We start from the raw sequence: 27,857 nt of genomic DNA on the forward strand, positions 1-27,857 counted from the left end.
TGAGAGCTGACAAAGGAATAGAACAGCATCAAAATCAACAAGCAGAACGTAGAAGAGCAGGCTAATGACTACATTCACATTACAAACAACCCAATCAGGTTACAGATAGAATGATACAAATGTATATCGATCCAGTCCAGTCACTGATCTACCATAACAATAAAAAGATGAACACTCTGGAACATGGGGACAAGGTAAGAGGAAAGAGAACATACAGTCTGACAAAGAAAGGCTCCAAAAGCAAATGCTATGTCTTTGGTGCCTGTAACAATAAACGATGATTTGATTTCTCATCGTCATACCAATTCACACAATTTTCATGTAATTACACCGAATACAAGATTCACATATCCAAGAGGGCAAAAAATCTTGAAAGAGGAGCGTTAAGTACAAGCTTCTTATTTCCCGAACTGTTGCAAATCAATTCTCCAAGCTGATGCTAAATGTAGCATGAGCTGCTCAGCTGACACTCCCTCCCAATCTTCAGGTGGCTCCAGTGTCGATGCCTCATGCAGACTCATTAAAAGTTCTCTTTTGAGTTCCAGTGGAATGCCCAAGAAATCAGCACCATTCTCCATTACTAATTCTGACAACTGCAAGACCAAGAATATTGAAGAAGTGATCAGCTTAAGACCAGCATAACATCTATCCGCATATTTACATAGGGAATAGACTCAAAGTGACTGTAATGTATGAATTGAGCAACCAATAGAACATTAAAAATTGTTTCAATTAATTAGATCTGAGCACTAAGAACAACCTGGCTTTTAATATCTGGAACCAGTTAGTACCTTCAACCCACTACCGGAAATAGTACCCACCTTAATCTTTAACACTCCCTGCCCATACAGCCAATCAGGGCTTCACGCATGGAGGCAAACAACTAGAACCACCTAAGAAGATGGATTGGCCTTAATCTCAATATTTTTCCATTTTGATATTCATTTTTTGGTTCTCTTCACTTTTCATTTTTCTCACATTGCCAAATACGCCTCATCTTCAAGTGTATCTCTAGGAATGTCCAGATCCAGGCACATGAGTCCTAAGGAAGTACTTATTTGGATGGTGAAATAATATTCACTGTTACATTAAGCAGCGACTATTTGCTGGACGTAAGTTTCTAAATGTCACGCTAATCAGTTAGAATGGAGGATTTCCAGAGTGTTAACTCTGATTGGTTTCTGTAGCAAAAACAGTCATCATTCAGAACTTCAGATGACATATAGAAATTATTTTCTAGATAAAATGTAGCATCTGTTGAAACCAGTCATGACAGAGCCACAGGTGGCCTAAGTATCTAAGCTAAATTTTGGAGGTGCTTGAAACTCTGAAACTGCTCATGGTTTTAGGACTTGGCAGGTCAACCTGCAATTTCCGCTGGGTCAAACTGCTTTTGGAGAAGATAGGTCGTGTCCACGAGCCAGACTCGCCCTTTGTCTAGGAGTCGCCACTAACTTGCCTCGAGAATTGAATCAACTTGAGTGGCCCAACCCGGGTTTCAAGGGACCAAGTCGGATCCCAAGTCCTGAGTTCAGAACCATGAAACTACATGAGACCAAGTTTTTTCCTATTTGGAGCAATGTACACAAGGACAATTACATTTTTTATGTACAAAAACTTTTTTTTTGGTACGATAAAGCTGCTATTGACAAAAAAGAATTTTTTATTATTTTATTTCTTTTCTTTGTTCAGTTTTGCTTGTGTTCTGGCATTCTATATCTTTAGCAATGTGATGTTAACAAAAATCTCATCACTACAGACACATAAGTAGACAGAAGAGGAATCAGGCCTCAACAAATAGAGAGAGAAAAACCTGTTATACATGACATCCACCCAGGCTTTGGAAACTTGATTTGCAAACTAACACTAAGACCTGGTCCTAGACTAATCAACCAGAGTCAAATGCAACATAATTGGTGGACTCGCGATACAATGATACTATCAAAACACGAAAGGCATTCACTTTGAGATAATACTCAAAATATTGTCGGAGCCTTGGCTCATATATGTTATTTTTGTTAAGTGCCATTGTGCAACGGACTGCAGCTGCCTGCAGTCCATGGAACAATTGGCGCTACACAATAGACAGGAAATCTTAGATAGAGACGGGTGCACTAGTGAGAGAGAAACTCCTTCCAAAAGAGGGGGGTCACACAGCCAGCATGCATGCAGGGCAGCACTCATGGACATGCATGGGAAGCAGCAGTTCCTGCATGTTGAGGCATCAGCACAAGCTCAGCCCGCATGCATCAATTGGTGAAAGCATTCCAGTCGCCTCCTCGTTGGCTTGTCTCAAGTGCTCTCTTAATTCCCAGAGTGAATAAGAGAACGCTTGAGATGAATGCAGTCAACTGGGGGTGTATTGAAAAGGTCTTCCATTTACCCTACGTTGGCCAGCAAAATTTACTATTATGAGAGATAAGTCCATCTTTTTATGATTGTTCCACAAGTATTCACAACTTGGCAGTAGGGAGAGGCAGGAGATTCAGATATTGTTCTTCTCCCACTTGGCATTTTCCACAAATGCTTGAGAAGATCAAAGATTTTTTATTTTTATTTTTGAACAAGAAGATCACTTGTATCCAGCCTCATAGAGCAACGACCATTTGATTGATTCTTAGGCTAGGAAAGGGGTCTTTCAGCCACACCTAACTGTGGGATACCCCTTGTTAGATACTTTTCTCCTTTATCTTTTCTTTTTCAAGAAAGGCGTGATTCATTAACAGCCTGAATGCAGCAAAATATATCATTGAGGCAGATCCTTTACATGAGAGATAGGAGGGAAACCCATTAGCACAGCGAGGTACATGAGTCCAAAGATGGACTACACTATGACACAGGTTTTAGTTCTCCTTTGTTCCTTTTTTCTCTTGTCTCTCTCCTATGAGAGCACTATATAGTATCTCTCCTTTCACCTAATTCTCGCTCTCTTCAATTAAAAAGGTGTAAGAAGCCAGAAAAGAGGAAAAAACACTCTCTACATAGGTGGGTGAATGAATTTTGTGAAGAGTCGTAAAGTGGGCCCATGTTGTCAAACAATGAGTGGCTTCATGCTATAGATTTAATAGGAAGAATAAACAATCAAAAAGAGGAAGAGTAAAGCCTTAGTTAATTTTAAAAAGAAGCCTTTCTACCCTGTCAATGAACCATGTTCTCTACTTATAATTAAAGTGGGTTAGTTAAGGCAAAGTATGAATTGAAGGACTCCACCAGACAAGGTGGTAAGCTCGTTCTCTGTTGCAGCAATACTGAGGGAAAATTTGTGGGGCCAATGAATGCAATCATGAGTTTTCTTCTGTCAAACCTCAGCTTAGTAAGAACAACATAGAGAGATGCCAATATCAAATGGTCATCTATTAAAATCCATGATGTAAAAGCGCCTGTCCATTGTTTTCTGGGAGGATGGGAAAGGAGGAGTGGGAAGCAGTTGGTGCTGATATTAAAGATTGGTATCTTACCACTTCCAGAATACAAGGGACTCAGACAAACTGAACTATTCAATCTACTCATATTTACTCAAATCTGTGGCCTCCAAAAAGGAAGAGGCAGCAGAAAGCTCCAAAGTTTCTTGAAACAGCACAAACAAGGAAAGATGTCTCTAGACATGAAAGGAAAGAGATGCCACTCCTCTGCTTTATTACCACAGTCGCCTCTGAAATGTCTGAGGGCAAGCTCTGCAGACTGTTGTGTGCCAATCAAGGTAAAATCTCAGATATAACAGAATCATTATCTTCCAGAAAACAAAAGTGGGCAGAAGCTGATGCAATCAGATTGAAAGCCCTTAGAAAAGACTGGAAAGCAATGTAGAAACTCATTTGGAAAGTTTGAGCATCTAGGGGCCCTAACAAGATCATAAAAGCAATATTAAAGTGGGACTAATTCCTCCCAAATTGACTAACTGACGATAGGTGTCACTAACTGATGTCAGACTATTCTCCACAATAATAACTTTGTGTTTCTCACTCTTGGACAACTAGTCTGAGACAAGAAATACACTTATAGATACATAATGGTGGGATTTTTTTTATCCACTAGCAACCAGAGAGCCAAAAGAACAAACTTAGCTATAGTTCAGAGATTTTTCCATCTTATTAAATATCCACCACATTTTTTTCCAAAAAACAAAACTAGAGTTTCAGAGGATCAAGAAGAACCAAACCCAAGTGTTGACTGCCATGAAGATAAGAAGTGTAGAAACCAAGTCCGGCAGGTACCAGAATGGCTAGCTACAATTAAGGAACCCCTTGGGTAGCACTTTTTAGCAATGATGTGTTTTTTCCCCCCGTTTTCCACAGAATTTAACTGACTAAGAAGAAAAGAAAAGGTTAATAAGTCAATTTCTAAGTGTCATTCTTCCATGTTATAGCTGAACTCTTCTCTTAATTGTGAACCCCACCTCCATTTAAGCACAAAGAGATATGAGAAACAAATTCTTTTCATAGTTCCAAAAGTTACGTTGGTGAAAGACATACATGGCATTAGAACACTTCAAATGGATTTATCAAAGTCTTATTTCAGTTGCCCGAAAGTTTCATTACCATTTGAGATCCATCCATTTTAATGATAACAAAGCACTATCTCATGTTACTAATTGTTTAAACTAGCACGCATAGATGCTTAGTATTCCATGCAGCAATCAGCCAATCCTAGAATCTTAAATTGCAGAAAAATCAAGTAGTCAAGGCCCTAAAACACCAAAACAAAAAATAAAAAAATCAAGGTGGAAAAAGAGTCATGCTATTGTAGAAAAATGTATATTGAAGAGCTATCCAAACTGATAACCAAATATAGAGGTCCTCACCTTATGAGGACCTCGTGTAGAGTCTCTGATATTCAAATTAAGTTTTAAAATTAATTTAAGGTTCAAACTATAGCCAAAATGCTTTGTTAGAGAGTGAATCAACTCGTGAGTTATAAGAGGCAACTCACACCATTTCAGTACTAAAAGAAATTTCAGGCCCCAAACCAAAGTTAGCTCATGCTTTCAGGATATCACTAACAGTATTTATGCTATTTGTTGGTTAACTTGCCTGATGATGGAGTCAACTAACCTTGCCTGGAGTCACCTCAAGTTACCACCTAATCAAATAGGTAGTCAATTTGCGGTCATGGGAATCAACTTATGTTTCTAATGCCGTCTGATTTTAGTTGAATGACAAGCAATTTTAAGCTTTTCAAAATGTCCAAAGTGCCCTAAATGGCTATATTTTTTAGATCACCACAAAAAAGGTCATGGGCTCATTTTTTATGACATTCTATTGAGCCCTCAATGCCCTAAACTCGATCTTGAGTGTTTTGTGGGCTTAACTTGCAAACCTCATTACAGTGTTCTCAACTAATGGGAAAGAAATGAGGCCACATTTATCACTGTCATTTCAGAAACAAAAAAATGTATATATTAGGGAATTCAGCCCATTTTCCTTCTCATCAATGCTTACAAAACTGTAGCAGAAGGCTTTGCCTGAGAATTACCAAAAGTGAGCATCATAAAATGATAGAAAAAGGAGAAGAAAAGAAAAGAGTAAGGGACCCAAAGGGAAAACACAAAACAACTAACAATTCTCACTATTCATCAGAATACTAATAAAAAGGTGATAGCAAAATATATAAGGACTAACTAGTAGGGAAGGTAGCACGGTAGGTTAAGCGGAAGAACCCATCTGAGCCAGTTTGCCCTGGAGTTCAGGGAAGAGTTTTTTTGTAAAAACCTGTCATGCACGGTTCACAGATGGGGTTAGCCCTAAAAACACATCCTGGTATATAATATATATTATATTTATGTACTCTGTCACCTCCTAAACTCCCCCCTCCAATGTCAGACTTTCTGCCTGCCTCTTACCAGTTTCACCAGCCCCAGCCTCAGGATGCTCTCCTCCAATTTCAGCAAGAGCAAGAGCTAGATTTCCCGCCGGAAGAATACATTAAAATGACGCAAGTTACGTGGATTTTCAGCTCTTACTATCACGAGGCTTCTCGCCGATAGGAGAAGGATTTCACCCCACCCTGTTCTAAATGATTATCATGTCCTGGAATGTCAGAGGAATCAGCTCATAGTCTAAGCGAGCCATCATCAAAGCAGCCCTTTTTGAGTGTAAGCCAAAAATTGTAATTCTTGTTGAAACTAAGCAGCAAAATTTTGACTATTCTATTGCTAGCAAATTATGGTATGGCTTGGACCCTGCATGGGCAACGGTCAATGTGATTGGGCACTCTGGTGGCATCCTTGTCATCTGGGACCCAAAAGCAATAGACGCCTCTCTCTCTCAGACGGACCAATTCTCCATTGGCATTCACTTCCACGATTATTCCTTGGGAACTTCGTGGGCATTGGCTGCTGTTTACGGTCTGACTCGACCTAACAACTGCGCCTCCTTCTAGGAAGAAATATTTCAAGTCGTCCAACTCTGGGATCTGCCTTGGCTTCTGGTTGGCGATTTCAATGTCATTATTCTTTGCTCAGAAAAAAAAGTCCTCCCACAATCAGAACTACTTCAACAATGAGAGCCTTCTCTAATCTCATTGGCAGTCTCGAGCTTTCCGAAATTTCTCTTTCGGGAAAAAAATATACTTGATCCAATGGTCAAATCCTCTCCCATCCTCTCCAAGTTGGATCGTTTTTTTTGCTAACAATGAATGGCTTCAACTCTTTCCAAACACATTTGGCGAAGTTCTGAATAAAGTCGGCTCTGATCATTGGCCTATTCAAATCAACACTCACCCTCCCGTTTGGGGGTGCTCTCCTTTTCGGTTTGAAAATAAGCCCTAAAGGCGAAGATCCGCTCTTGGTCCATAAATCATCGTGTTGTTGCTACTTCTCAAAAAGACTTGGTTCGTCATTGCATCTCTGAGCTAATCTACTCGAAGAGCAAAGGTCTATTTCTCCACCTGATTTACTTCTTAGAAGTCAATTAAACTTAGAATATTCAAATTTGCTTCGTTGTGAATCTGTTCACTGGAAACAGAGGGCTAGATTTCGCTGGATGGCCGAGAGGGATGGAAATACGAAGTTCTTCTATGCCATTGCCACGGCCAGGAGGAGGGCTAACCGTATCACTTCTCTCTGTCTTGGAGACTAAGTGATCACTAATAGTTCTTCCATTCCTAATATTCTTGTGAAGTGCTTCTCAGAGATGTACACCGAAGAGCGCTACAATCGGCCTAAGCTACCACAACTTGATTACCTGCGCATCTCTTCCTTGGACGCGTCTGATCTGGAAAAACCTTTCAGCACAGATGAAATCGATTTGGCTGCCTGTGGGCTCCCAAAAGATAAAGCTCCTGGGCCTGATGGTTTTAATGGTGAGTTTTACCAAAAATTTGGGATACCATCAAATCGGATGTATAGGCATTTGTCCAAAATTTCCACCAAGTCGACATTACCCATAAAGCCATAGGGGCTTCTTTCATTGCTCTAACCCCAAAGAAATCCCCCTCTACCCTCCCCCAAGATTTTAGACCAATAAGCCTCACTACCAGTTACTAAAATCACTGCTCGTCTGCTAGCAAACCATCTTAGGGCCCACCTTTTCAAAATCATAAACCCTTGCCAAAGTGCTTTCACTCGTGATAGGAATATCTTGGACTCTTCCATGGCTGCTCATGAACTCTTAGACTCTTTCAAGAAATCAGATCGGCCTAGATTCGTCCTTAAAATAGATTTTGAAAAAGCTTTTGACCGAGCAAATTGGAAATTAATAGATTACCTCTTCGATCGATTGGGTTTTGGGACTAGGTGGAAATTTTGGATGAGATGTTGTATCTCTACTGCATCATATTATGTCCTTGTAAACGGAAAGCTGTGCGGTTTCTTCAATGCCACAAGAGGCATCAAACAAGGTGACCCTCTGTCTCCTTTTCTCTTCACTCTCATTGGGGAGCATCTTGCTTCTATGGTCCGGTTTGCTAAAAGCTCGGGTTGGCTCAATCCTGTCTCTGACGAACTGAACCAAGATATTCCGCTTATGTAGTATGCTGATGATACTATAATCTTTGGAGAAGGTACAATGAGTCAGATCTCCCACATGAAAGCTTTGCTCAATCTTTTTGAACTGTCTTCTGGACAAAAGGTAAGTTGGGCTAAATCATCCATTTTTGGCTTCAATATTGACCTTCGGTTTTTGGGTCTTCCTTTGTCCCCTGTTTTACCCTCAAAATCCTCCTCCAATGGGACATTTCAAATTAAATTTCGACGGAAGCGGCTCAGGCGTGTTGGATTTGGAGGGGTCATCCATGACGATAATGGAAATCTTCTCTTCTCTTTTGTTGGGCCAATTGGCATATCTGATTCAACCACTGCCGAGCGTTCTGGGTTATACAATGGTTTAAAACTTTTTCATCAACGGCTGGTGAGGCCTCTTTCCGTCAAAGATGATCCAAAAGTTGTCATCAATTGGTGCAAGAAGTCTTCTAAGCCTCCTTGGCGGCACTAGGATCTATTTGAGGATATCTGTAATTTAATTTCTCATTTGCAATGTAATTGGAATTATATTCCAAGACCCACTAATCACCTAGCGGATAATCATGCTAAATTAGGCGTTTCCCTCCAACATCTTGTTGAGGAGGAAGGCCTTGTTCTGTAAGGTATTTGTATTTGTTATTTTTCTTTTTAGTAATATATTCACACCTTTCTAGTAAAAAATAAAATAAAATCTAATAGTTTCTCTCCTATTTTGACAGGTAAGTTCATTTTATATTTTGAAATATATTTTTAGCCAGTCTCCTAGAAGAAGGTTATATGGTCAAGTCAGGACTTGGGATCGTTAGATGCCAAGTCGGGTACTGATCCCAATTCCAAAACCATGATTCTTACACTATTAAGCTTTATATTTGTGATCATTTTTCTCTTGTCAAACAAGTACTTAGACCCACAATTCACTAAGTTTTTTTCCAGAAATCATTACCTATTTAGCTAATATTAGTAGGGGTGGGCACGGGTTGGGTTGGGGTCAGTTTACCAAAACCCGAACCCGACCCAATCACCATCCTCGTAATCCCATCCCCACCCTGCCCCCATAAACCCGAATTAAACCCCCATCCCCGTAAAACCCGACCTGTTTCAACCCCGTTTTATATCTTTGTCTCATATGTGGGTCAAGTTCTGGTTGGATTTGGGAAAACCCAACCCTGACCCAAAACCCGGCGGGTTTTTTTCCCTGCATTGTCCCTGATCCATGGCGTGAAATTACAAACCCAAACCTACGTTTTCAGGTCAGGTTCGATTCCCTATAAAACCCAACCCGATGCCCACCCCTAAATATTAGGTATCATAATAAATATATATTTGATCGATTTTTGGTTTTTTATATTTTTTTGAATTTTATTTCTGGCTGAGTCACCCGTAGAAACTTAAAGGGTGACTTGAAATGCGGACGACTTGCCTGATCCGACTAGGGATCGGGAGATGACAAGTCGGGGTTCCAATCCTGAGTCGTAAAACTTTGCCCATACCTTGGCACTCGTTTGCTGTTTGGAATGACAAAATAGTGTGAATCACCACATAGCTCATGAAGACAGGATCCAATTCATTCTCTAGATGAGTTGGGCCCTATGTATATGCTAGTGACTAGACTTACATTAGATGCATTAAAGTTTTGTTATTTGGTATTAATTTTTTAAGGCACCGTTTGTGGAGTTTTAACATGTCATAGTTTATTTGTGAGCCTTTTTTTTTATTAGAGAAACTTGTCATGGCTTGTTATCACATATTATCTTATTTAATTATCTCAGCCTTAATGTTTGATTATATAGTAGTCTATTAATGCATTAATGTTGTTATCGTATAGTTCTACAGCTGAAACCCAACAAGTTCTATCAGAAGTGGACTGGTTGTGGATTTGAATGTTGTATCACGGCCAGAAAGTAGAGGTTAAGAGTCCATCTCAACCTTCTTCTAGAAATGACATTTCTAGTCAAGTAGTTCAAGAGTAAAAAGGTCCTTAACATCTGTTGCAAGGAATGATTTTGAGAAGTTTAAATAGGATGGAGTTAACATGGCTAAATGCAAACAATGCAGCACCGAATTAAAGGCTCCTAGCAAAAATGGCACATCTTCATGTTTTTAACATTTGAAAATGTGTGCAAAAAATAAAAAAACAAGGATATCAAACAACAGTTACTGGCAAAGAGAAACCCAATGGGAAAATAAATGTTGGGAGTTTCATGTGATGTAAACGCTGTGAGAAAGGATTTAGTATAAGTTGATTGTTTTGGATGAATTGCCATTATCCTTCTCTGAAAGTCAAAATATTAGAAACTTTGTGAGTGAATACAACCATTTTGTAGTTTGTTTCTAGAACATTGTCAAAAAAATGTCAACCATACCCTTATGGCTACACATCTTAAGAGAAAAAAGATGTAAAAGGACATACGCCAACTTGTATAATTACAAAGTCATGCCACCTCTAATTGGAGAGTTGTCCTATTTACCCTAATCCAAACTCTACTTGATTTCACTCAATCTATTTCATGGCATCTCAAGACAAGATACTCCTTCTTGGCGGGCAATCGACAACTGTCCCCCAATGTTCAATGGAACAAAGTATGCTTATTGGAAGGTAAGAATGGACTTCTTCCTTTAACCCATGGGTTGGGATATTTGACATGTTACAAAGAATGGACCCTTTGACACATATAAGATGATTGATTGATCTTATAGGGCTGGATTACTGGGTTGTACATTTGCTGATCTTCCGGCCACCTACCTTGGCCTGCCATTATTCACATCTAGGCCAGAGAAACATTTCTTGATGCTGGTAATCGAGAAGTTTGAGAAGAGGATTGCAACTTGGAAGGGCAAGTTGCTATTTTTTTGAGAGAGGCGTGGTGCGATTCGAAGTCGCGACCTGACACACCTGATGTAAACAAAATACCACTAGACCAAATGGCCTTAGGTAAGGGCAAATTGCTATTGAAAGCAGGAAGGCTTCCACTTACTCAACGCCGTTGTGGGGCTCCCCACATATTTCCTTTCCTTCCTTCCTTTTTCAACAAGTGTGCTAGCAAAAATAAAAAAAGCATAAGAAGAAATTCCTATGGAAGGGTGGAACCAAGGGTTTCAAACACCTTGTCAAGTGGAGCTATGTATGCAAGCCTAAGAAGTTAGGGGTATTGAGTATAAAATCCACCAAGGAAACAGGTCAGGCCCTCTTGCTAAAATGGTTTTGGAAATTTAACATCAGTAGAAATGCTACATGGCGTGACATGGTTACCACCAAGCTTGGCTTTGATGGTAATCCTCAGTTAGGAGTACAATTGTTTGATATCTACTTTCCAGCTTTAGTGACAAGCTGGGATTGTTTGATATCTAATAAGATGGCTATTAGATAGAGAATGCCTTATTTTATCTTTAATTAAATTTTCATTCAATTTATACATTTAGTTTAGGAGATAAGTAATTTGACACTTGAGGGGCATTTTCGTCCTTTTGTAAATTTTCCCTTAAACCCTGATTATAAAGAAGCATGAAGGGTCTTTCTAGCTTGGATTCCAAGGCAGCAAAGCTGTCCCTCTTCCAGAAATCTTTTTTCTCTTCTATTTTCTCCCCAAATCACCTATTTTTCATGGTATCAGAGCAGTAAAACAAATCTTGGGCAGGTTTCTTTCGATTTTGTGGATCTTCTCTCCAGTTTCAGCAATCTCCTTGAAGGTTTTTCCCAGATTTCTGGATTGGTAGGGTAAAAATTCCATTTTTTCCCTTTTTCTGCCTATCTTAGCTTATTAGCTAATGATTACTGCTTTTTTTTTACTGATTGTTGGGATTTAGAAGTGTTTCATGATCCCAATTTGAGAAAATTTCTCAAATCTGCTTGCGTCATCAAACCAATGTTTGCATCATCATCCATATAGCCTACGCCATCCTGGTTTCTTGCAATTGGGTCATTCTTTCATCGATTAATGGTATCAATTGTTGGAATTGATCACTATTGGTTCTAAATTGAATGAATTGGAGACTGAATTGCCCTAATTGAATTCGGTGTGGGGCCCACTTGACTACGCAAGCATAGAAATTTGGAGAAAGTGTTTCCCTTTGGTTAATTGACACTCTAGTGTACTGAATTATGGTGTTTGGTGATATTTAATGGCTGATTCCAACACACGGGTTGTTGTCCAAAGGACTACTAAGAGCTCAGATGTGTAATACCCTCAGTCTATTCAAAAAACTACGATCTGATTGAATAGAGCGAATTATGTAAACTGATCTAGATTAGTTTTGATGTATTTGAGGGCCAAAAGAATGGCAAACTATATAAATGATGATCCCCCAATACCTATTACTAAAGATTGGGTGGTAGAAAATAATTTAGTAACGACCTGGTTGGTCAACAGTATGGAATCCAAATTATTGATCAGATTTTGAGTTACAGTACTGCTAAGGCAATGTAGACTAATTGGCTTCCATTTTGTCTCAAGAAAGTAATTTGTCAAGGATCTATGAATTTTATGTGAAGTTCTTTAATATGAAGTGTGGAGGTAGATTAGTGACAGATTATTTCACTGAGATGAGGGGAGTACTACAGGAGATTAATACAGTGCATCCTTTTACGAATGTTGAAGACATTTGTAAGAAAGAAAATCGGATTCAAGTAGCCCGGTTGTTGGATGGTTTGGGGCATGAATATGATGCTATTTTTTTTATAAGAGCCCAGTTGTTGGTCAATGAGGATGTGACCACTCTTGAGCAAGCCTTTAACAGAGTTTCTCGATCTGAAGGTGCAGTTGTAAATAAGAATGAGTCAGGTGGAGCCCTCTCAGAAGCAGCTGCTCTTAACCTTCAATCTTCTACTAGTAAGCTTGATGATGAGTTTCATGGTGGTAATAATAGAGGTAGAGGTCGCTCTTACACAACCCGTGGCCGTGACCGAAATGATCGGGGGGATCCAAAAATGTGTTTATTGTGGTAGAACTAATCATATTTCTAAGAATGCTGGGACAAATTTGATAAACCTACCTGGGCCAACTCTATAGTCACAGATAAGGACGCCTCCTCACACACTGGATCCTATGAAGAAATTCAGCAGTTATTACAACAACAGGGTCAATCAGCAGTTATTACAACAACTGGGTCAACTGACTGCTTCATCTACTGCTTTTTAGACTACTGAGACTCCTCCTTCATCCACAGCGAGTGCCACGATGGCTAGTATAGGTATGAATGCACTGAATGTGTCTCATTCCCCATCTTGGATCATTGATCCAGGAGCCTCTACACACATGTCAGGTATGCCCTCCCAATTTCAGTTCATTAGTCCATCTCGTTCATATTGTCGAGTTACTTTAGCTGATGGATCCACCTCTCCCATTCAAGGGGAGGGTATAGTTCACACTACTCCACGAATATCCTTAGATTCTGTTTTATTTGTACCAAAATACCCCTGAACTTGTATTTTAAAAAATCCACCAAGGAAACTGGTCAGGCCCTCTTGCTAAAACGCATATGGAAATTTAACATGAGTAGAAATGCTACATGGTGTGACATGGTTGCCACCAAGCTTGGCTTTGATGGTAATCCTCAGTGGCTGGGTGGTGGGCATCATAGTTGTCTCTCAGCAATCTAGAGATCTCTCTTCCCTCTCATCCCATTTTTCAAAGAAGGGTCAGCAAAAGTGACACCCTCAAATTCTGGACAGAGTGGTGGATTGGGGAGAACCCTCTTTGTTTGGACTCACTTCTTCAGATTGATCACTAATCAACAGGTGATGATTCTGGACTATAGATCATCTCATTCCTTCTAGAACAGCTGGGACTTGCACTTTAGAAAGTAAGGGATGAGGAAACAAAGGAGGTAGGCAGACTTATGGTTTTACAGGAGGGTGTGCGCCAAAGTATCAAACAAAGGACATGATTTTTGGTCCCCTTTGGACAGTGGGGACTTCACCACTGCTTCAGCTTATATGAAAATCACACACTAGACCAGCCTCTCTGGCCATTGTGCAGCTTTGGCATGGAAGCTCTCTGCCCTGCCAAAAATTATATTCTTCATGTGGAATGCAAAATAGGGCCAGATTCTGACTCTAGACAACCTATGAAGGAGAGGCTCTACTATTCCTCACTCCCTATGGCCCCTTTGCAACATAGAAGTGGAAACCATCAACCACCTGGTTCTCCATTGCGAGTTCATCTAGAACATCTGGTTCCACTTCTTTAGCAAGCTGGGTATCACAACTTGTCTCCTGGGATGTCTCACTGACCTTGTCCTTTGGATCTCCAGATGCAGTTTCTCCAAGTTGGGGAAAACCCTCCTATCTGTTTGCTCTGCACACATACCTTGAGGCATTTGGCTTGAGTGAAACAGTTGGCATTTCAATGGAAAATGCAGCAGCTGAGACCAAGTCATTGATTGCAGCATCAGTGCCATCTTAAACTGGATTGCCACCTAAAAGGATTTTCAGGCTCCAAACAGCAGGATCATGCAAGGTGACTGAAAAACCATTGCTCAAATGTGGGTCCCTAAGCCTTCCAAAGTGGTTTAAGGGACTCCTCATAGGGTCATTAAATTGAACTTTGATTGCAGTGCTTTGGGATGCCTAGACCCAGTTGGGATCGGGAGTGTTTTCTGAACTCAAGAGGGGCTACTTATTGCTTCTTACTCCGAGCCAATCGGATCTGCGGATTCCACCACTGCTGAGCTCCTTAGCCTCTAGACCTCCTCATCTCCACGAATTCAATTTGCCACACCATTAGGATTGAAGGCTATTCCAGCACTTTGTAATTTTTTCTTTTTCTTTTTCTTTACATCTTCATAAAAAAAAAAAAGGATATTCCAGCACTATTATTGGATGGTGCTCAAAGGCTCAGCCTCCCCCTTGGAAGCATTGGATGACATACCATGAAAATTTTGATATGTTTCTGATTGTAATTGTTTTTTATCTCATGTTGCAACATCAGCCAATAACATGGCTGACTCCCTTTCTCAAGAAGGGGTGTCCCTTCATTCAATCTTTGTAAGGACACCCCCCATGTAAGGTTTTGTTCTCTTCTTGGAGTATAATCTCATCCTTTTCAAAAAAAAAAAAAGGTATCTCAAGGCGACATGTTGTGTATGGGTGTCGTATCTTGTAAATGATATGTGGATTTGGTGGACTGCCTTTGAGCAGAGCATGCATGTTGTGGTATAGTTTGGAGTTTTAATATGTTTACTTTGTAGATTTATTGTCTTTGGATATTTGGAAAGTGTGTTGCATTGTAGACTTGGATTAAGTTGTTTTTGCTTTTATTGTTTTAATGATATCAAATACTATGTTTGGGATCTTATAGGTTGTTTATCATGTTGGATAATAGATTGCACTTTGTAGGTTTCTATTATAATTTCTTATAAATAGAACCTATTGCATTTGAAATTTTCAGGTATTGTAAGTTGTAATTTGCTGGTTTTTGTTATCCAGATTTAGTTTATTTAATTTTATTTTTGATAGACACTTGTGATTTTATAGTTTCTTATCAATTTTCTGTTATTTTAGTTAAAAAATTTAACACTGAAAGTGGGGTGGGGTGGGACAAGGGGGTTTGGACGGGGCAGGGACACATGCAGGTTTTGCAAAGTCGGGGAATGGAACAGATTGGTGGGGCAGGGTTGGAGTTGGAAAATCAACCCCTTCTTGGATTTTTCACAGGCACGGGGCTGCTGGGGCAGGTTGGGGGGCAGATGGGGTTTCCTATAACCCGAATTTGACGCGACCCAACCCATTGTCATCCCAACTAACCAGTAAATCTACAAGTTTTAACTATGAAAAAACCAGAAAACCATTATGGCTTTAAATTCTTATGCACTAAAAGTTTGGAAATAAAATATTGCAGATATGTTGAGACAAGGAAACGAATTTGTGTTGCAGTTTCTTGCTTTTATCAATCATTGAGTTTTTTAATCCAATGTCAAGTTCTAGTGAAGATCAAATATGAGTATCTTATTTCACATTGCCTAAAAATAAACTCAAAAGTACAACATCAAATCTTTCAAACTGTTAAGGTCCATCCCAATATGACCAGCCTAGGTTAGGAGCCCTTTTTCACAACTCATAATCATATAACTTTTCCTGAATAACCCCATTTAGGAGAACTGCTTTAACACGAACAAACAATCATGATAGTTCAAAAACTGAATAATAGCCAGTTGATCATAGTAGTATCACATCTCTGTTTCTTTTCTAAACGATGCATGCAATAAAACTTTTGAAAAATAGGTGATTTGGGGAGAAAATGGATTTCTGGAAGAGAGGCAGCTTTGCTGCCTTGGAATCCGAGCCAGAAAGGCCCTTCTTTCTTCTTTATAATCAGGTTTAAGTGAAATTTTACAATAGGACAAAAATGCCCCTCAATACTCAAAATTACATATCTTCTAAAATACACGTCTAAATTGAATGAAAATTTAACTAGAGATAAAATAAGACATTCTCTATCTAATAGCCATACTATAAGAGAAAAATGTACTATTGAAAATATAATAAATTACCAAAATACCCCTGAACTTGTATTTTAGCACTCCCCCTCAAGCTGGAGAGTAGATATCAAACAATCTCAGCTTGTCACTAAAGGATACATGTTCACGTCTCCCCAAAGGCTTGATAAATATATCTCCCAACTGGTCTGAAGATTTTACATAAGGAGTTACCACTTTGTTGCTGGCAATAAAAATGGTTGTCTGGTTGTCACAATTCATAACCATAGGGTCAGGTAACATAAAACCAAACTCAAGAAGCACAGACTTAATCCACATAAGCTCACTAATTGTATGAGCCATTGCTCAATACTCGGCCTTTGCACTGGACCTAGCCACAACTGTTTTTTTCTTACTTTTCTAACTTATCAAGTTACCTCCAACAAAACAACAGTAGCCTGATGTAGAACATCTATCCATCTTACACCCAGCATAATTAGCATCAGAATACCCAAGTACATCAATTTTCCCATTATGAGTATACAGAAGACCTTTTCTAGGTGCACCCTTCGAGTACTTCAAAATCCTCTGAGCAGCTTCTAAATGGACTTTTTGAGGATTTTCCATGAACTGGCTCACAACTCCCACAACAAATGAAATATCCGGCCTGGTAACTATAGCATAGATCAGTTTACCTACTAACCGTCGGTATTGAGTTTTATCCTCGAGTGTAGGACCATGGGTGTCATGTAGATTATGATTTACTTCCATGGGGGTGTCTATAGGTCTAGCACCTAATAAACCATACTCCTGTAACATATCCAATATATATTTTCTCTGAGAAAGAATAATACCTCGCTTGCTACGAGCGACTTCAATGCCAAAGAAGTACTTGAGAGAGCCCAAATCCTTAGTCTAAAAATGTGCGGCCAAATATTGTTTAACTTCTGTAATACCATCAAAATCATCACCAGATAACACAATGTCATCCACATAGACAACCAAAATCACCACACCAGTCTTCCTTTTAAGTAGGAAAATAGAATGCTCACAATGACTCCTATAGAACCCAAATTGTAGTACCACATCACTAAACTTTTCAAACCAGGCCCATGGACTATGTTTAAGTCCATAAGTAGCCTTCTGTAGCTTACACACCTTTTTGTCTCCCCCTGAGCAACATACCGAGGAGGTTGCTCCATATACACTTTTTTTTTTTAGATAAATGCGTAGATGTATTACGAGAGAAGAGAGGTTACAAACCTTGCTAGCTAGAAAGACTTTTCCTCCACAACAAGATGTTGGAGGGAAATGCCCTTTTTCACTTGAATGTTGGCTAAATGATTAGCCGATCTTGGAACATGATTCCACTTACATTGTAAAACAGAAATTAACTTACAAATTTCATCAAATAACACCCAATGACGCCAAGGAGGTTTAGATGGCTTCGTGCACCAACTGATAATGACTTTAGAATCACCCTCAACTAAGAGAACACCCTCCTTTTTTTGCTTGAATAGTTTCAGCCCGTTGTACCGCCCATGTAACTCAGCACTTGTGGAGTCAGAAATACCAATTGGGCCCCCATATGTGAAGAGAAGGTTTGCATTTTCATCGTGTATTACACTTCCGTATCCAGCTGGACCCGGACATCCAAGAGCACTTCCATCAAAATTTAGCTTAAAGTGGCCTGGAGGGGGTTTAGACCATTCAACCATTTCTGGATTTTTTGTCGGAGAAACCATTTCTGCAATAGTTTGCCAATTTCCACGCAAGTTTGCCCCTTGCAAATTGCAAAATTCCTTTCACAAGAGAACCCAAGAGGATACTTGCCCAATAATTCGGTCACATAGAATTTTCCGAAGGAGAGACTTCTAATTGAATTTTCTATTATTCTTTTCTTTCCATAAATTCCACGCTATGTGGCCAACACGACAAGAAATTAATATTTTTCCCAACTTAGGGAGACGAGCGCTGACCAAAGTGAGGATTGTGTTATGTAAGTCTTGCGATGGGCAATATAAAATTCCAATTTTGTTCATTAATTCGGTCTAGATCCAATGTGCATATTCACATTGCAATAGGGTGTGATTTGCAATTTCAGGAGAGGTATTGCAAAACGGGCACAGAGAATTTGGAACATTAGTGCATCTTCTTTGTAAAGCGTCTGAAGTTAAAATTTTCTTACGGGAAATAGTCCAGATAAAGAACTTTACGCGAGGAGGAACATGCAAGGACCATGCAAAGGCAGCTGGATGTGTTGCTTGGGGAGTCGGGTACAAGATTATGTGGTGATACGCAGAAGCGGTAGAGAACATACCTTGCTTGTTCGGCGTCCAAATAAGTGAATCGGGTGAGTTTTTTATTTTCACTTCGGAGAGCTGTTTGACCAGGTCAATTGCTTCCAGAGCTTCGGTGTCATTCAACGCTCGCCTGAGATGTAAGTTCCAGTCGCCTGAGGCCTGCCTATGGTCTGAAACCATTGTATTTTGAGGAATACGTTCATGGCTATCCTTTAGGCAGCTTGAGCCAAACCACCAATCCGTCCAGAACAAAGTTTTCCTGCCACAACCGATATAGCATTTGACCGCAAACTTGAGGATAGGTAGGAGTTGGGCGATTTTCTTCCACACGGGAGATAACTTGTAGAGTCTTCCCCCGTCCACCCACCACCCATAGCCTTTCCCAGTTTTAATTTTTACCATTTGGCACCATAACAGATTGGGCTCCATATACACTTCCTCGTGTAGATCACCATATAAAAAGGCATTCTTCACATCGAATTGAAAGAAAGGCAAACCCTTATTAACAGCCACGGATATTAAGATACGTACAGAAGTAAGTTGGGCCACAGGAGAGCGTGTCTCAAAGACATCAACTCCAAAAGTCTGCGTATACCCTTTCGCTACCAGCTAAGCTTTGTACCGTTCAATAGAGCCATCAACGTTATATTTGATAGTATAAACCCAACGACACCCCACAATAGCTGCTCATGCAGGTGGATCACATAGATTCCATGTTCCCCGAGACACCAAAGCACTCATCTCATCATCCATAGCTTGTTTCCATTCTGGAAAGCACAAGGCTTCCTACACTGAACGATGTATATGGGAAGTAGACAATGAAATAACAAAGGATTTGAAGGATGGAGACAAAAAATCAAGTGACACATATTTAGATATCGGATGAGAAGTACAAGACCGTTTACCTTTTCGTAGACTAATAGGCAGGTCCAAATCAGAGACCACAGGATCTACAGGCAATGAGGAAGTTGGTGGATCATGAGAAGAGAACTTTGTAGAAGTATCTGCTGGAGGCCCTACAGGAGTACGAGAGCGACGGCTGTAAACACGAAGAGGCAATGAAGAACTCGATGACGCTGGTACATGCAAAACTGCAATAGGAACAAGATAGTTTGAAGGAGATTCAGGTGATATAGGAAGCTCAGTAGATGATGAAAAATATGGAGTATGTTAAAAAAAGGTCACATCGGCTGATACATGCTTTCCGTCGAAAAGGATCATAACATTTGTACCCTTTTTGTTGACAAGAATATCCCAAAAAAACACATTTGACAGACCGAGGTGACAACTTATCGACCGAAGTTCCAAGCATATGAACAAAACAGGTACATCCAAAAATACGAGGAACCACACCAAACAATTTACAATTAGGTTTTAAAAGCTAAACTGGAACTTGACCACTCAAAACAGTTGAGGGCATACGATTAACCAAGTAGCACGAAGTTAAACTGACCTCCCCAAAAAGATTTAGGAACATTCATATGCAATAATAATGTCCTTGTAACCTCAAGGAGATGTCTATTTTTACGTTCAGCAACCTCATTTTGTTGTGGTGTATAAGGGCAGGATGTTTAATGGGTAATACCATGAGAATCACAAACTACTGAAAATTTAAGGTTAAGATATTCCAAACCATTGTCAGTACGAAGTGCATGAACATATGCACCAAATTGATTTTTAATTTCATTGAAAAATTTAAGGAATACATCAAATACTTCGGACTTCTCCCGTAGGAGATACACCCAAGTGACTCTACTAAAATCATCAATGAACGACACAAAATACTTAAAACCAAATGGGCTAGGAACCCGACATGGACCCTATACATCAGAGTGGACTAATTCAAACAACTTGGTGCTTTGACTAGAACTAACTGGGAAACTGGGGCGACGATGCTTTCCCAGCTGACAGGATTCGGAATCAAATGAAATATCGGCTAGCAGAGAAGGAAAAGACTGACGCAACTTAGTTGATAAGGGATGTCCCAAGTGTAGGTGCCACAAGTAAAAAGAATCTATAGTAGTGAGAGCTACTGCTAGATAAACGGATACATCATCTAGCATGTAGAGCCCTCCCTTCTCATGTCCTGAACCAATCGTCTTCTTCGTCTGCAAGTCCTGGAAAACACAAGAAGTAGGATAAAGGTTATTGAACAGTTAAAGGATTTAGTTATATGACTCACAAACAAGAGATTAACTGGAAACTTTGGTACAAATGAAACAGAATCTAAGGATATGTGTGGAGTAGTGCGAACTATACCCTCCCCCTGAATGGGAGAGGTGGATCCATCAGCTAAAGTAACTCGACGATATGAATGAGATGAACTAATAGACTGAAATAGAGAGGGCATACCTGACATGTGTGTAGAGGCTCCTGAATCAATGATCCAAGAGGGGGAATGAGACACATTTAGTGCATTCATACCTGTACTAGCCATCGTGGCGCTCGCTGAGGAACAAGGAGGAATCTCAATAGTCTGAGAAGCAATAGATGAAGCAGTCAGTTGACCCAGTCGTTGTAATAACTGCTGAATTTCCTCATATGATCTAGTGTGTGAGGAGGCGTCCTTATCTATGACTATAGAATTGGCCCAGGTAGGTTTACCAAATTTGTCCCAGCATTTCTTAGTAATATGATTAGTCCTACCACAATAAACACATTTCAATCCCCCCGATCATTTCGGCCACAACCACGGGTTGTGTAATAGTGACCTCTACCTCTATTATTACCACTATGAAATTGACCATTGAGCTTACCAGTAGAAGATTGAAGGTTAAGATCAGCTGCTTCTGAGAGGGCTCCACCTGACTCATTCTTATTTACAACTACACCTTCAGCTCGAACAACTCTGTTAAAAGCTTGCTCAAGAGTAGTCACATCCTCATTAACCAACAATTGGGCTCTAATAGCATCATACTCATGCCCCAAACCATCCAAAAACCGGGCTACTTGAATCTAATTTTCTTTCTTACAGATGTCTTCAACATTCATAGTAAAATGATGGAATGTACTAATCTCCTGTAGTACTCCCCTCATCTCAGTGAAATAATCTGTCACTGATCTACCTCCACGCTTTATATTAAAAAACTTCACATATAACTCATAGATCCTTGATAAATTACTTTATTGAGACAAAATGGAAGCCAATGTAGTCCACATTGCCTTAGCAGTATTGCAATTCAAAATCTGATCGGAATTACATGGCTTGCTCAACGGGCTGAAACTCTTCAAACAAAAAAAGGACGGTGCTCTCTTGATTGAAGGGGATTCTCAAGTTATTATAAATTGGTGCTCCAAGCCTTCAAAACCTCTTTGGCGTCATTGGAAGATTTATGATGAAATCTGTAATTTAACTTCTGATTTATTATGTACTTGGAAACATGTACCAAGATCTGCTAATCATTTAGCCGATGTTCAAGCTAAAAAAGGCGTTACCCTCCAACATCTTGTTGTGGAGGAAATGTCTTTTTAGTTTTTTAGTTTGTATTTTATCTCTTTTGAATGCATTTACAACTCTTCTCAAAAAAAAAATTCAAAATCTGATCATTAAATCTGGATTTCATACTATTGACCAACCAGGTCATTACTAAATTATCTTCTGCCACCCAATCTTTTTGGGGATCATCATTTATATATTTTACCATTCTTCTAGCCCTCAAATACATCAAAACTGATCTAGACTAGTTTACATAATTTGATCCATTCAACCGGATCATAGTTATCTGAATAGACTGAGGAAATTTCACATCTGAGCTCTCAACAGTCCTTTGGACAACAACCCGTGTACTGGAATCAGCCATTAAATATCACCGAACACCACAATTCTGTACACTGTAGCGTCAATTAACCAAAGGGAAGCACTTTCCCCAAATTTCAATATTTGCGTAATCAAGTGGGCCCCACACCGAATTCAATTAGGGCAATGCAACACCCAATTCATTCAATTTAGAACTAATAGTAATCAGCAATTGAGACCATAAATCAATGAAAGAATGACCTCATTGCAAGAAATCAAGATGGCGTAGGCTATATGGATGATGCCGCAAGCATTAGGTTGACGATGCAGACAGATTTGAGAAATTTTCTCAAATTGGGATCATTAAACACTTCTAAATCCCAACATTCAGTTAAATAGAAGCAGTAATCATTAGCCAATAGGCTACGATAGGCAGAAAAAGGGAAAAAATGAAAATTTTACCTTACTAGTCCAGAAATGAAGGAAAACCTTCAAGGAGATTGCCAAAAATGGAGAGAAGATCCACAAAATCCAAAGAAACTTGCCCAAGACTTGCGTTATTGCTCTAATACCATGAAAAATAGGTGATTTGGGGAGAAAATAGAAGAGAAAATGGATTTCTGGAAGAGAGGCAGCTTTGCTGCCTTGAAATCCGAGCCAGAAATGCCCTTCTTTATTCTTTATAATCAGGGTTTAAGTGAAATTTTACAATAGGACAAAAATGCCCCTCAATAGTCAAAATTACATATCTCCTAAAATACATGTCTAAATTGAATGAAAATTTAACTAGAGATAAAATAAGACATTCTCTATCTAATAGCCATACTATAAGAGAAAAATGTAATATTGAAAATATAAGAAATGACCAAAATACCCCTGAACTTGTATTTTAACAACTTTCATATACATATTATAAACCACAAATAAACCATAGTGGCCTAAAACGTGTAGTCCAAAAAAGTAACCTTTGATAAAACTGTCTCACAAAGATGTAGAATAAGCTAGCAACAGTTCCAACTAGTTAACTGGATACTCGATTCAAGAAGAACAACAAGTAAAGGAAAGTTGATAAAAAACATGTGAAGAGGTACCTGTTGGATCCATGACAAAGTAATATCTAACAAACTCTGATCCAGAAGAAACTGTCCTACTGCATGCAGAACTTCACATGCTAGCTCATTAGAAATTTGATCAAGAACTGGACCAGATCTATCCATCAGCTTCACGAGCAAGACATCATCTCCTGTAGATAACAACTCAGCATATGCAGAATACACATCACCAGCATGAAGCGAATCCATGGCATGACTCCATGAAGACCAAAGTGGGCCTCTCTCTTTCATATTATCATCTTCAACAGATTCGGCAACTAATTCAGGAATGGCTCGAGCTCCAGTTCGAGAAGTTCCATTGTCTTCCCCAGCTACACGTATAGCTTCCAAAGTTTTCTCATCTTTTGATGCTTGCCAAACACTGCGAGCAGATGGCCCTTCACCAAGTCTAACAGGCCCTGGTCCTTTGTCCCATGCTCTTCTAGTGCCCACCTGATCCCCATCATTATCAGTTTTAGCCAATCTACCATCATTGGATGCACCTCCAAGACCTCTTCTGGAGCTTGTGGGTCCATTTCTTGAAGAAACATATGGATATGAATCATAGGCTTCAGAGATATCTGGTCTCCAGGGGGATTCTCGTCCCCTCATGCCTGAAACAATGCCATCAGATGATAGGAATCTTTCACCAAATGGAATTCGTGCCCCTTCTCCAACCCTACCCAACTTTGAACTGAAGTCAGAGAGGCTGCTATATTTGCTTAAAGGCCTGCCAGGGCCTCCCTCAAACCCCATCATGAAATTATTGCCTCTCCTACCTGAGGATAGAGCCAAATCCTGTGCCATGTCCTCAACAATTCTTTCAAGACCCCGAACTCTGTTTTCTAGAGTGATCATGCTATCATGTGATCCACCCATGAAGTCCTGCAGTTCAGTAATATGTCAGAAAAATTTGTTCCAATACATATTTAACAACGGAAGTTGAAGGCAACATAAGAACTTTCCAACTACATTGAGTGCGAGAATTCTATCCCAATCATACAAATTAAGGAGTGTTGAAGTTCGAATTTGTTTTAGTATGACTAAGATGCAGGAGAGGTGAAAAAAAGTTGTGGAAGCAGATCCAGCACAAGGTCTTAGTAATAAGTGAAATATTTTCAACAATCTTACCATATTCCAGTGTATATAGACTGTCAGAAAAAAATAACTTTCCCCTAATTAGTGGGTTCTTATCCGATATGAGGGTGTATAGGTTTCCCTAAAATGGTTCAGTCAATTTAACAGGGAAGGATTGGGCATTTCTTTGACTGAACAACAGAATATGATTACTTAAGTAAAATCAATCAGCCCGTGAGCACAGATACAGTCAATGCATTCAAGTTACAACATTCAAATTACAACAGATTTTCTAGACAGACCTGCAACATATTCATAAGGTTTGCTTGCTGCCTCTCAAGTTGAGCCAATTGCCTTTGGATCGCCAGCCAATTTCCTTTATTATTCAAGAAGGCCCCTTCTGGCTGGCCATCTGCTCTAGCAAAACCAACACGAGCTCCAGCAGCGTCTCTCTGATTAATATCATTCCTCTCATCAACATCAATACCCCTTGTTTTCAGGTCTTTTCCTCTAAATACTCTTTGTTCGGTTAACCTATCCCGAGCAAATTCATCAATTTCTGATAGTTTGTCATACATCCCTGATCTCTTATCTGGATTGTGATTCTTTACATTTGATTCACTAAATGCATCGCCATTTTGATTTATACTGCCCAAATTGGCACCATTCAGCTCTGACTCTTCTTCACCTTGTGAGTGGGATGAGTGCAGAGTTCTACGGGGTACGACAACCTCTACAGGTAAATCACCTGAACCCGTAGCTTCCAGCTTTAGGAAGAAATCTGGATTCAATTCTTTGTCTGTCAATGCAGGAACTTTCTTTTTCAATATGCCAACTGTTGTATCAGAAATGCTTCTATCTTTCGGTTTAGATTGTGAATCAGTAATAGGGGGAGATCCAGAAGATCCATTCTTTGCTGATGAGTCAGATTTCCTATCAGATGGCATAGTTTTTTGGCGATCCAACCTAGGTGACTCTGCTGGTTCTGACTTTTTTCCACCTGCAGATTTCATACAGACAAAATTAAAGCAACATAGAGGCAATTGAGAAATTCAGGGAGGGGAGTGAATTTATGGACAGCTGACCATGAGGTGCTGCTTTTATGTCCGCATTTCCATCTTCTCCTCTTTCAACAATCGTTTTCCATCGCTGCAATGCTTCTGTCATGCTGTCTCTAACAGGTTTTACCTAAATATTAGATGACAAAAGTGTTAAAGATACTAGCTTGATGCTTTTAAAGAGGGTTAAATTGATGACTAACCAATAAAAGGACTTTAGAAATGGTATCCAAAAGGTACCTTGTCAAAACAGCAAGCCTCAAGCACTGTTATTGTTGAGGCAGCCCCATCAGCAACCAAATGAGTAGAGTGAGATGCCAGGGAAATTAAAGTATCTGCTGCAGCTTTTCTGGTTGCCCAGTCAGTACTGTCAAGACATTCATGAATGCTTTGGAGCAGAGAAGACAAATTGTGTGGTGCAATACCTCCTACCTGCAGTAAAAACAATTGCAGCTTATCTATTTCAGTCATCTCTTTGAGAAGAAACCAGAATTTTCTATCTCAGGGGCATAAGTGTTGATTTTATTCAGTTTTTCAGGAGAGTAGTACCCACTAGACTTATGACTTCCAGATCAATGCTCCACAAAAATGGCTTAAACCTTTTTTTCTTTTGAATGGCACAAAGGATAAAACTTGATAACTCCAACATTAAAAACAAAAAAACAAATTTCTGTCTAGGGGTGAACATCATTATTAATTTTTGTTGCAGAATTATACAATTTTGCAGTACAATGAAAGTGATAAGCAAATTTTGTTTTTAAAAGAAAACAAAGAGAATGCTAGAAAAAGGGAAGGGAAAAGAATACAAAAGGGCCACAATGGCCCAAAAGAAAAAAACAAAGCAAAGCTACACAAGATATGAATCCTTAAGGTTTTAACAGCAGAAAGAAAAGAAAGTAGCAAGATAAGAAAACATCCTATCAAGATTGCTCCCGATGATCTCATATCAGACCATATAAGGACATGAGGAATTTGTTCAAAGTCCATTGAGCAAAAGTCGCATGAGATCTATCAGTATGTTATGTGCATAATATGGGAACAAGAACTGATCAAGTTTTACACATGAAACCTACTCATTATAAGAAGAAACCTACCTTATCAAATACTGAAGGCCTAAAAAATCAATTGCACCTGTCTACAACCCGTTTAAAATACCGCTTCATTATGAACTAGGCCACACTCAAATTTCCAAGTAGTTCGAATAAGAAAAGGAGAAGTTAAACTTTTCTCCTCTAAACCCAAGTCAAATCTAGCCCATTTGAGAAAAATGTGAGCAACATCAAGGCGGGCCTAACCTGGGAGAGTTTCGAGACGACCGATAAAAGTGCAGCCTTAGCTAGAAAATTTTGGTTGTTAAGGTATTTGCAAATCCTGGGACACAGCTTCTGAAATGCAGCAATAGGCGGATCCCTTGAGCTTTCCACCATCTTAGCCAAGCACATGGCAGCTCCCGACTGAACCGCCTTATTTTGGTCATTAAGCGCCTCAAAGAGCGGCTTTACGAAGAGCGATATCATCGAGTTCGCGGCATCTCCACGGAGGTATTGGGCAACAAACGAGCCAATGGCATCACGGCAAGACTCCCGAACGGCAGAATCCGAGTCTTTTAGGCGGCGAACGACCGTGGAGATGATTTTGGGGAGATGTGAGTAAGTGAGCTCGGGGCGGGAGGTGGCAAGAAGGGCGAGAAGTGAAAGTGAATCCTTTTTCACGGGGGTCTTGTTTGGGTCGGAGCAGGCATCGTAGAGGCAATTGAGGAGCATTGGCACCGCTTCGGGAGACATGGATTCTATAGTGGATTGGAGGTCAGATAGAGCGATTTGATGCGTATCTCGATCAGCCAGCTTGGAAATGGACGACAGAATCCGCTGTCTGAGCTCGATCATGGCAAAATGGGATGAGAGCGAAGACGAGGAAGAGGATTTTGCCGAAGAGGGTTTTGAAGAAGCTTTGGAGGGCGGTGTAGGATTGGCGTTAGACATGGGTACACACAAAAGATCTCAGCAGCTAGAGAAGGGTCGTGGCGTAGAATGGCCGGATTCAGATAGACCGTAAGCTTAAACTACAGCACATTGATTCTGTTGGTGACCGAGGTCACGGAGCAATGCAGCAGAAGCCGGAAGCAGAGAGTGGGGGATGGAATTGGGGCAAGATCTGGCAAGGCCTAAAGCGAGGCGAGCGAAGAGTGACTACAAAGAAAATGGACGAGAGATGACATGCTAA

The 27,857-nt window shown here is 39.8% G+C and overlaps 1 protein-coding gene across 1 annotated transcript; it reads right to left on the bottom strand.

Moving 5' to 3' along the window:
* Window positions 1–49: 49 nt before the first annotated feature.
* On the bottom strand, window positions 50–27,857 carry LOC137950468 (TORTIFOLIA1-like protein 1). Its single transcript, XM_068796948.1, has 6 exons — window positions 26,930–27,857; window positions 25,875–26,066; window positions 25,662–25,764; window positions 24,879–25,576; window positions 23,500–24,384; window positions 50–593 (listed from the first exon to the last, which is right to left on the bottom strand). The coding sequence occupies exons 1-6, from the start codon at window positions 27,614–27,616 to the stop codon at window positions 399–401; spliced, it is 2,760 nt and encodes a 919-aa protein (XP_068653049.1). The 5' UTR covers window positions 27,617–27,857; the 3' UTR covers window positions 50–398.

The sequence above is a fragment of the Aristolochia californica genome, unplaced genomic scaffold (genome assembly GCF_029961685.1).
Source record: "Aristolochia californica isolate CCGP_79_NKW_82.1479 unplaced genomic scaffold, dmAriCali1.0.hap1 SCAF_14, whole genome shotgun sequence".
NCBI classification, from domain to species: domain Eukaryota; kingdom Viridiplantae; phylum Streptophyta; class Magnoliopsida; order Piperales; family Aristolochiaceae; genus Aristolochia; species Aristolochia californica.

Coding starts and splice junctions, on each gene's coding strand:
- LOC137950468 (XM_068796948.1), bottom strand. CDS start 27,616: ATGTCTAACGCCAATCCTACACCGCCCTCCAAAGCTTCTTCAAAACCC. Junction 24,385..24,878: donor ACCTTATGAATATGTTGCAG/GTCTGTCTAGAA, acceptor ACTGAACTGCAG/GACTTCATGGGTGGATCACA. Junction 594..23,499: donor CTTTGTCATGGATCCAACAG/GTACCTCTTCAC, acceptor TTGGTCTTGCAG/TTGTCAGAATTAGTAATGGA.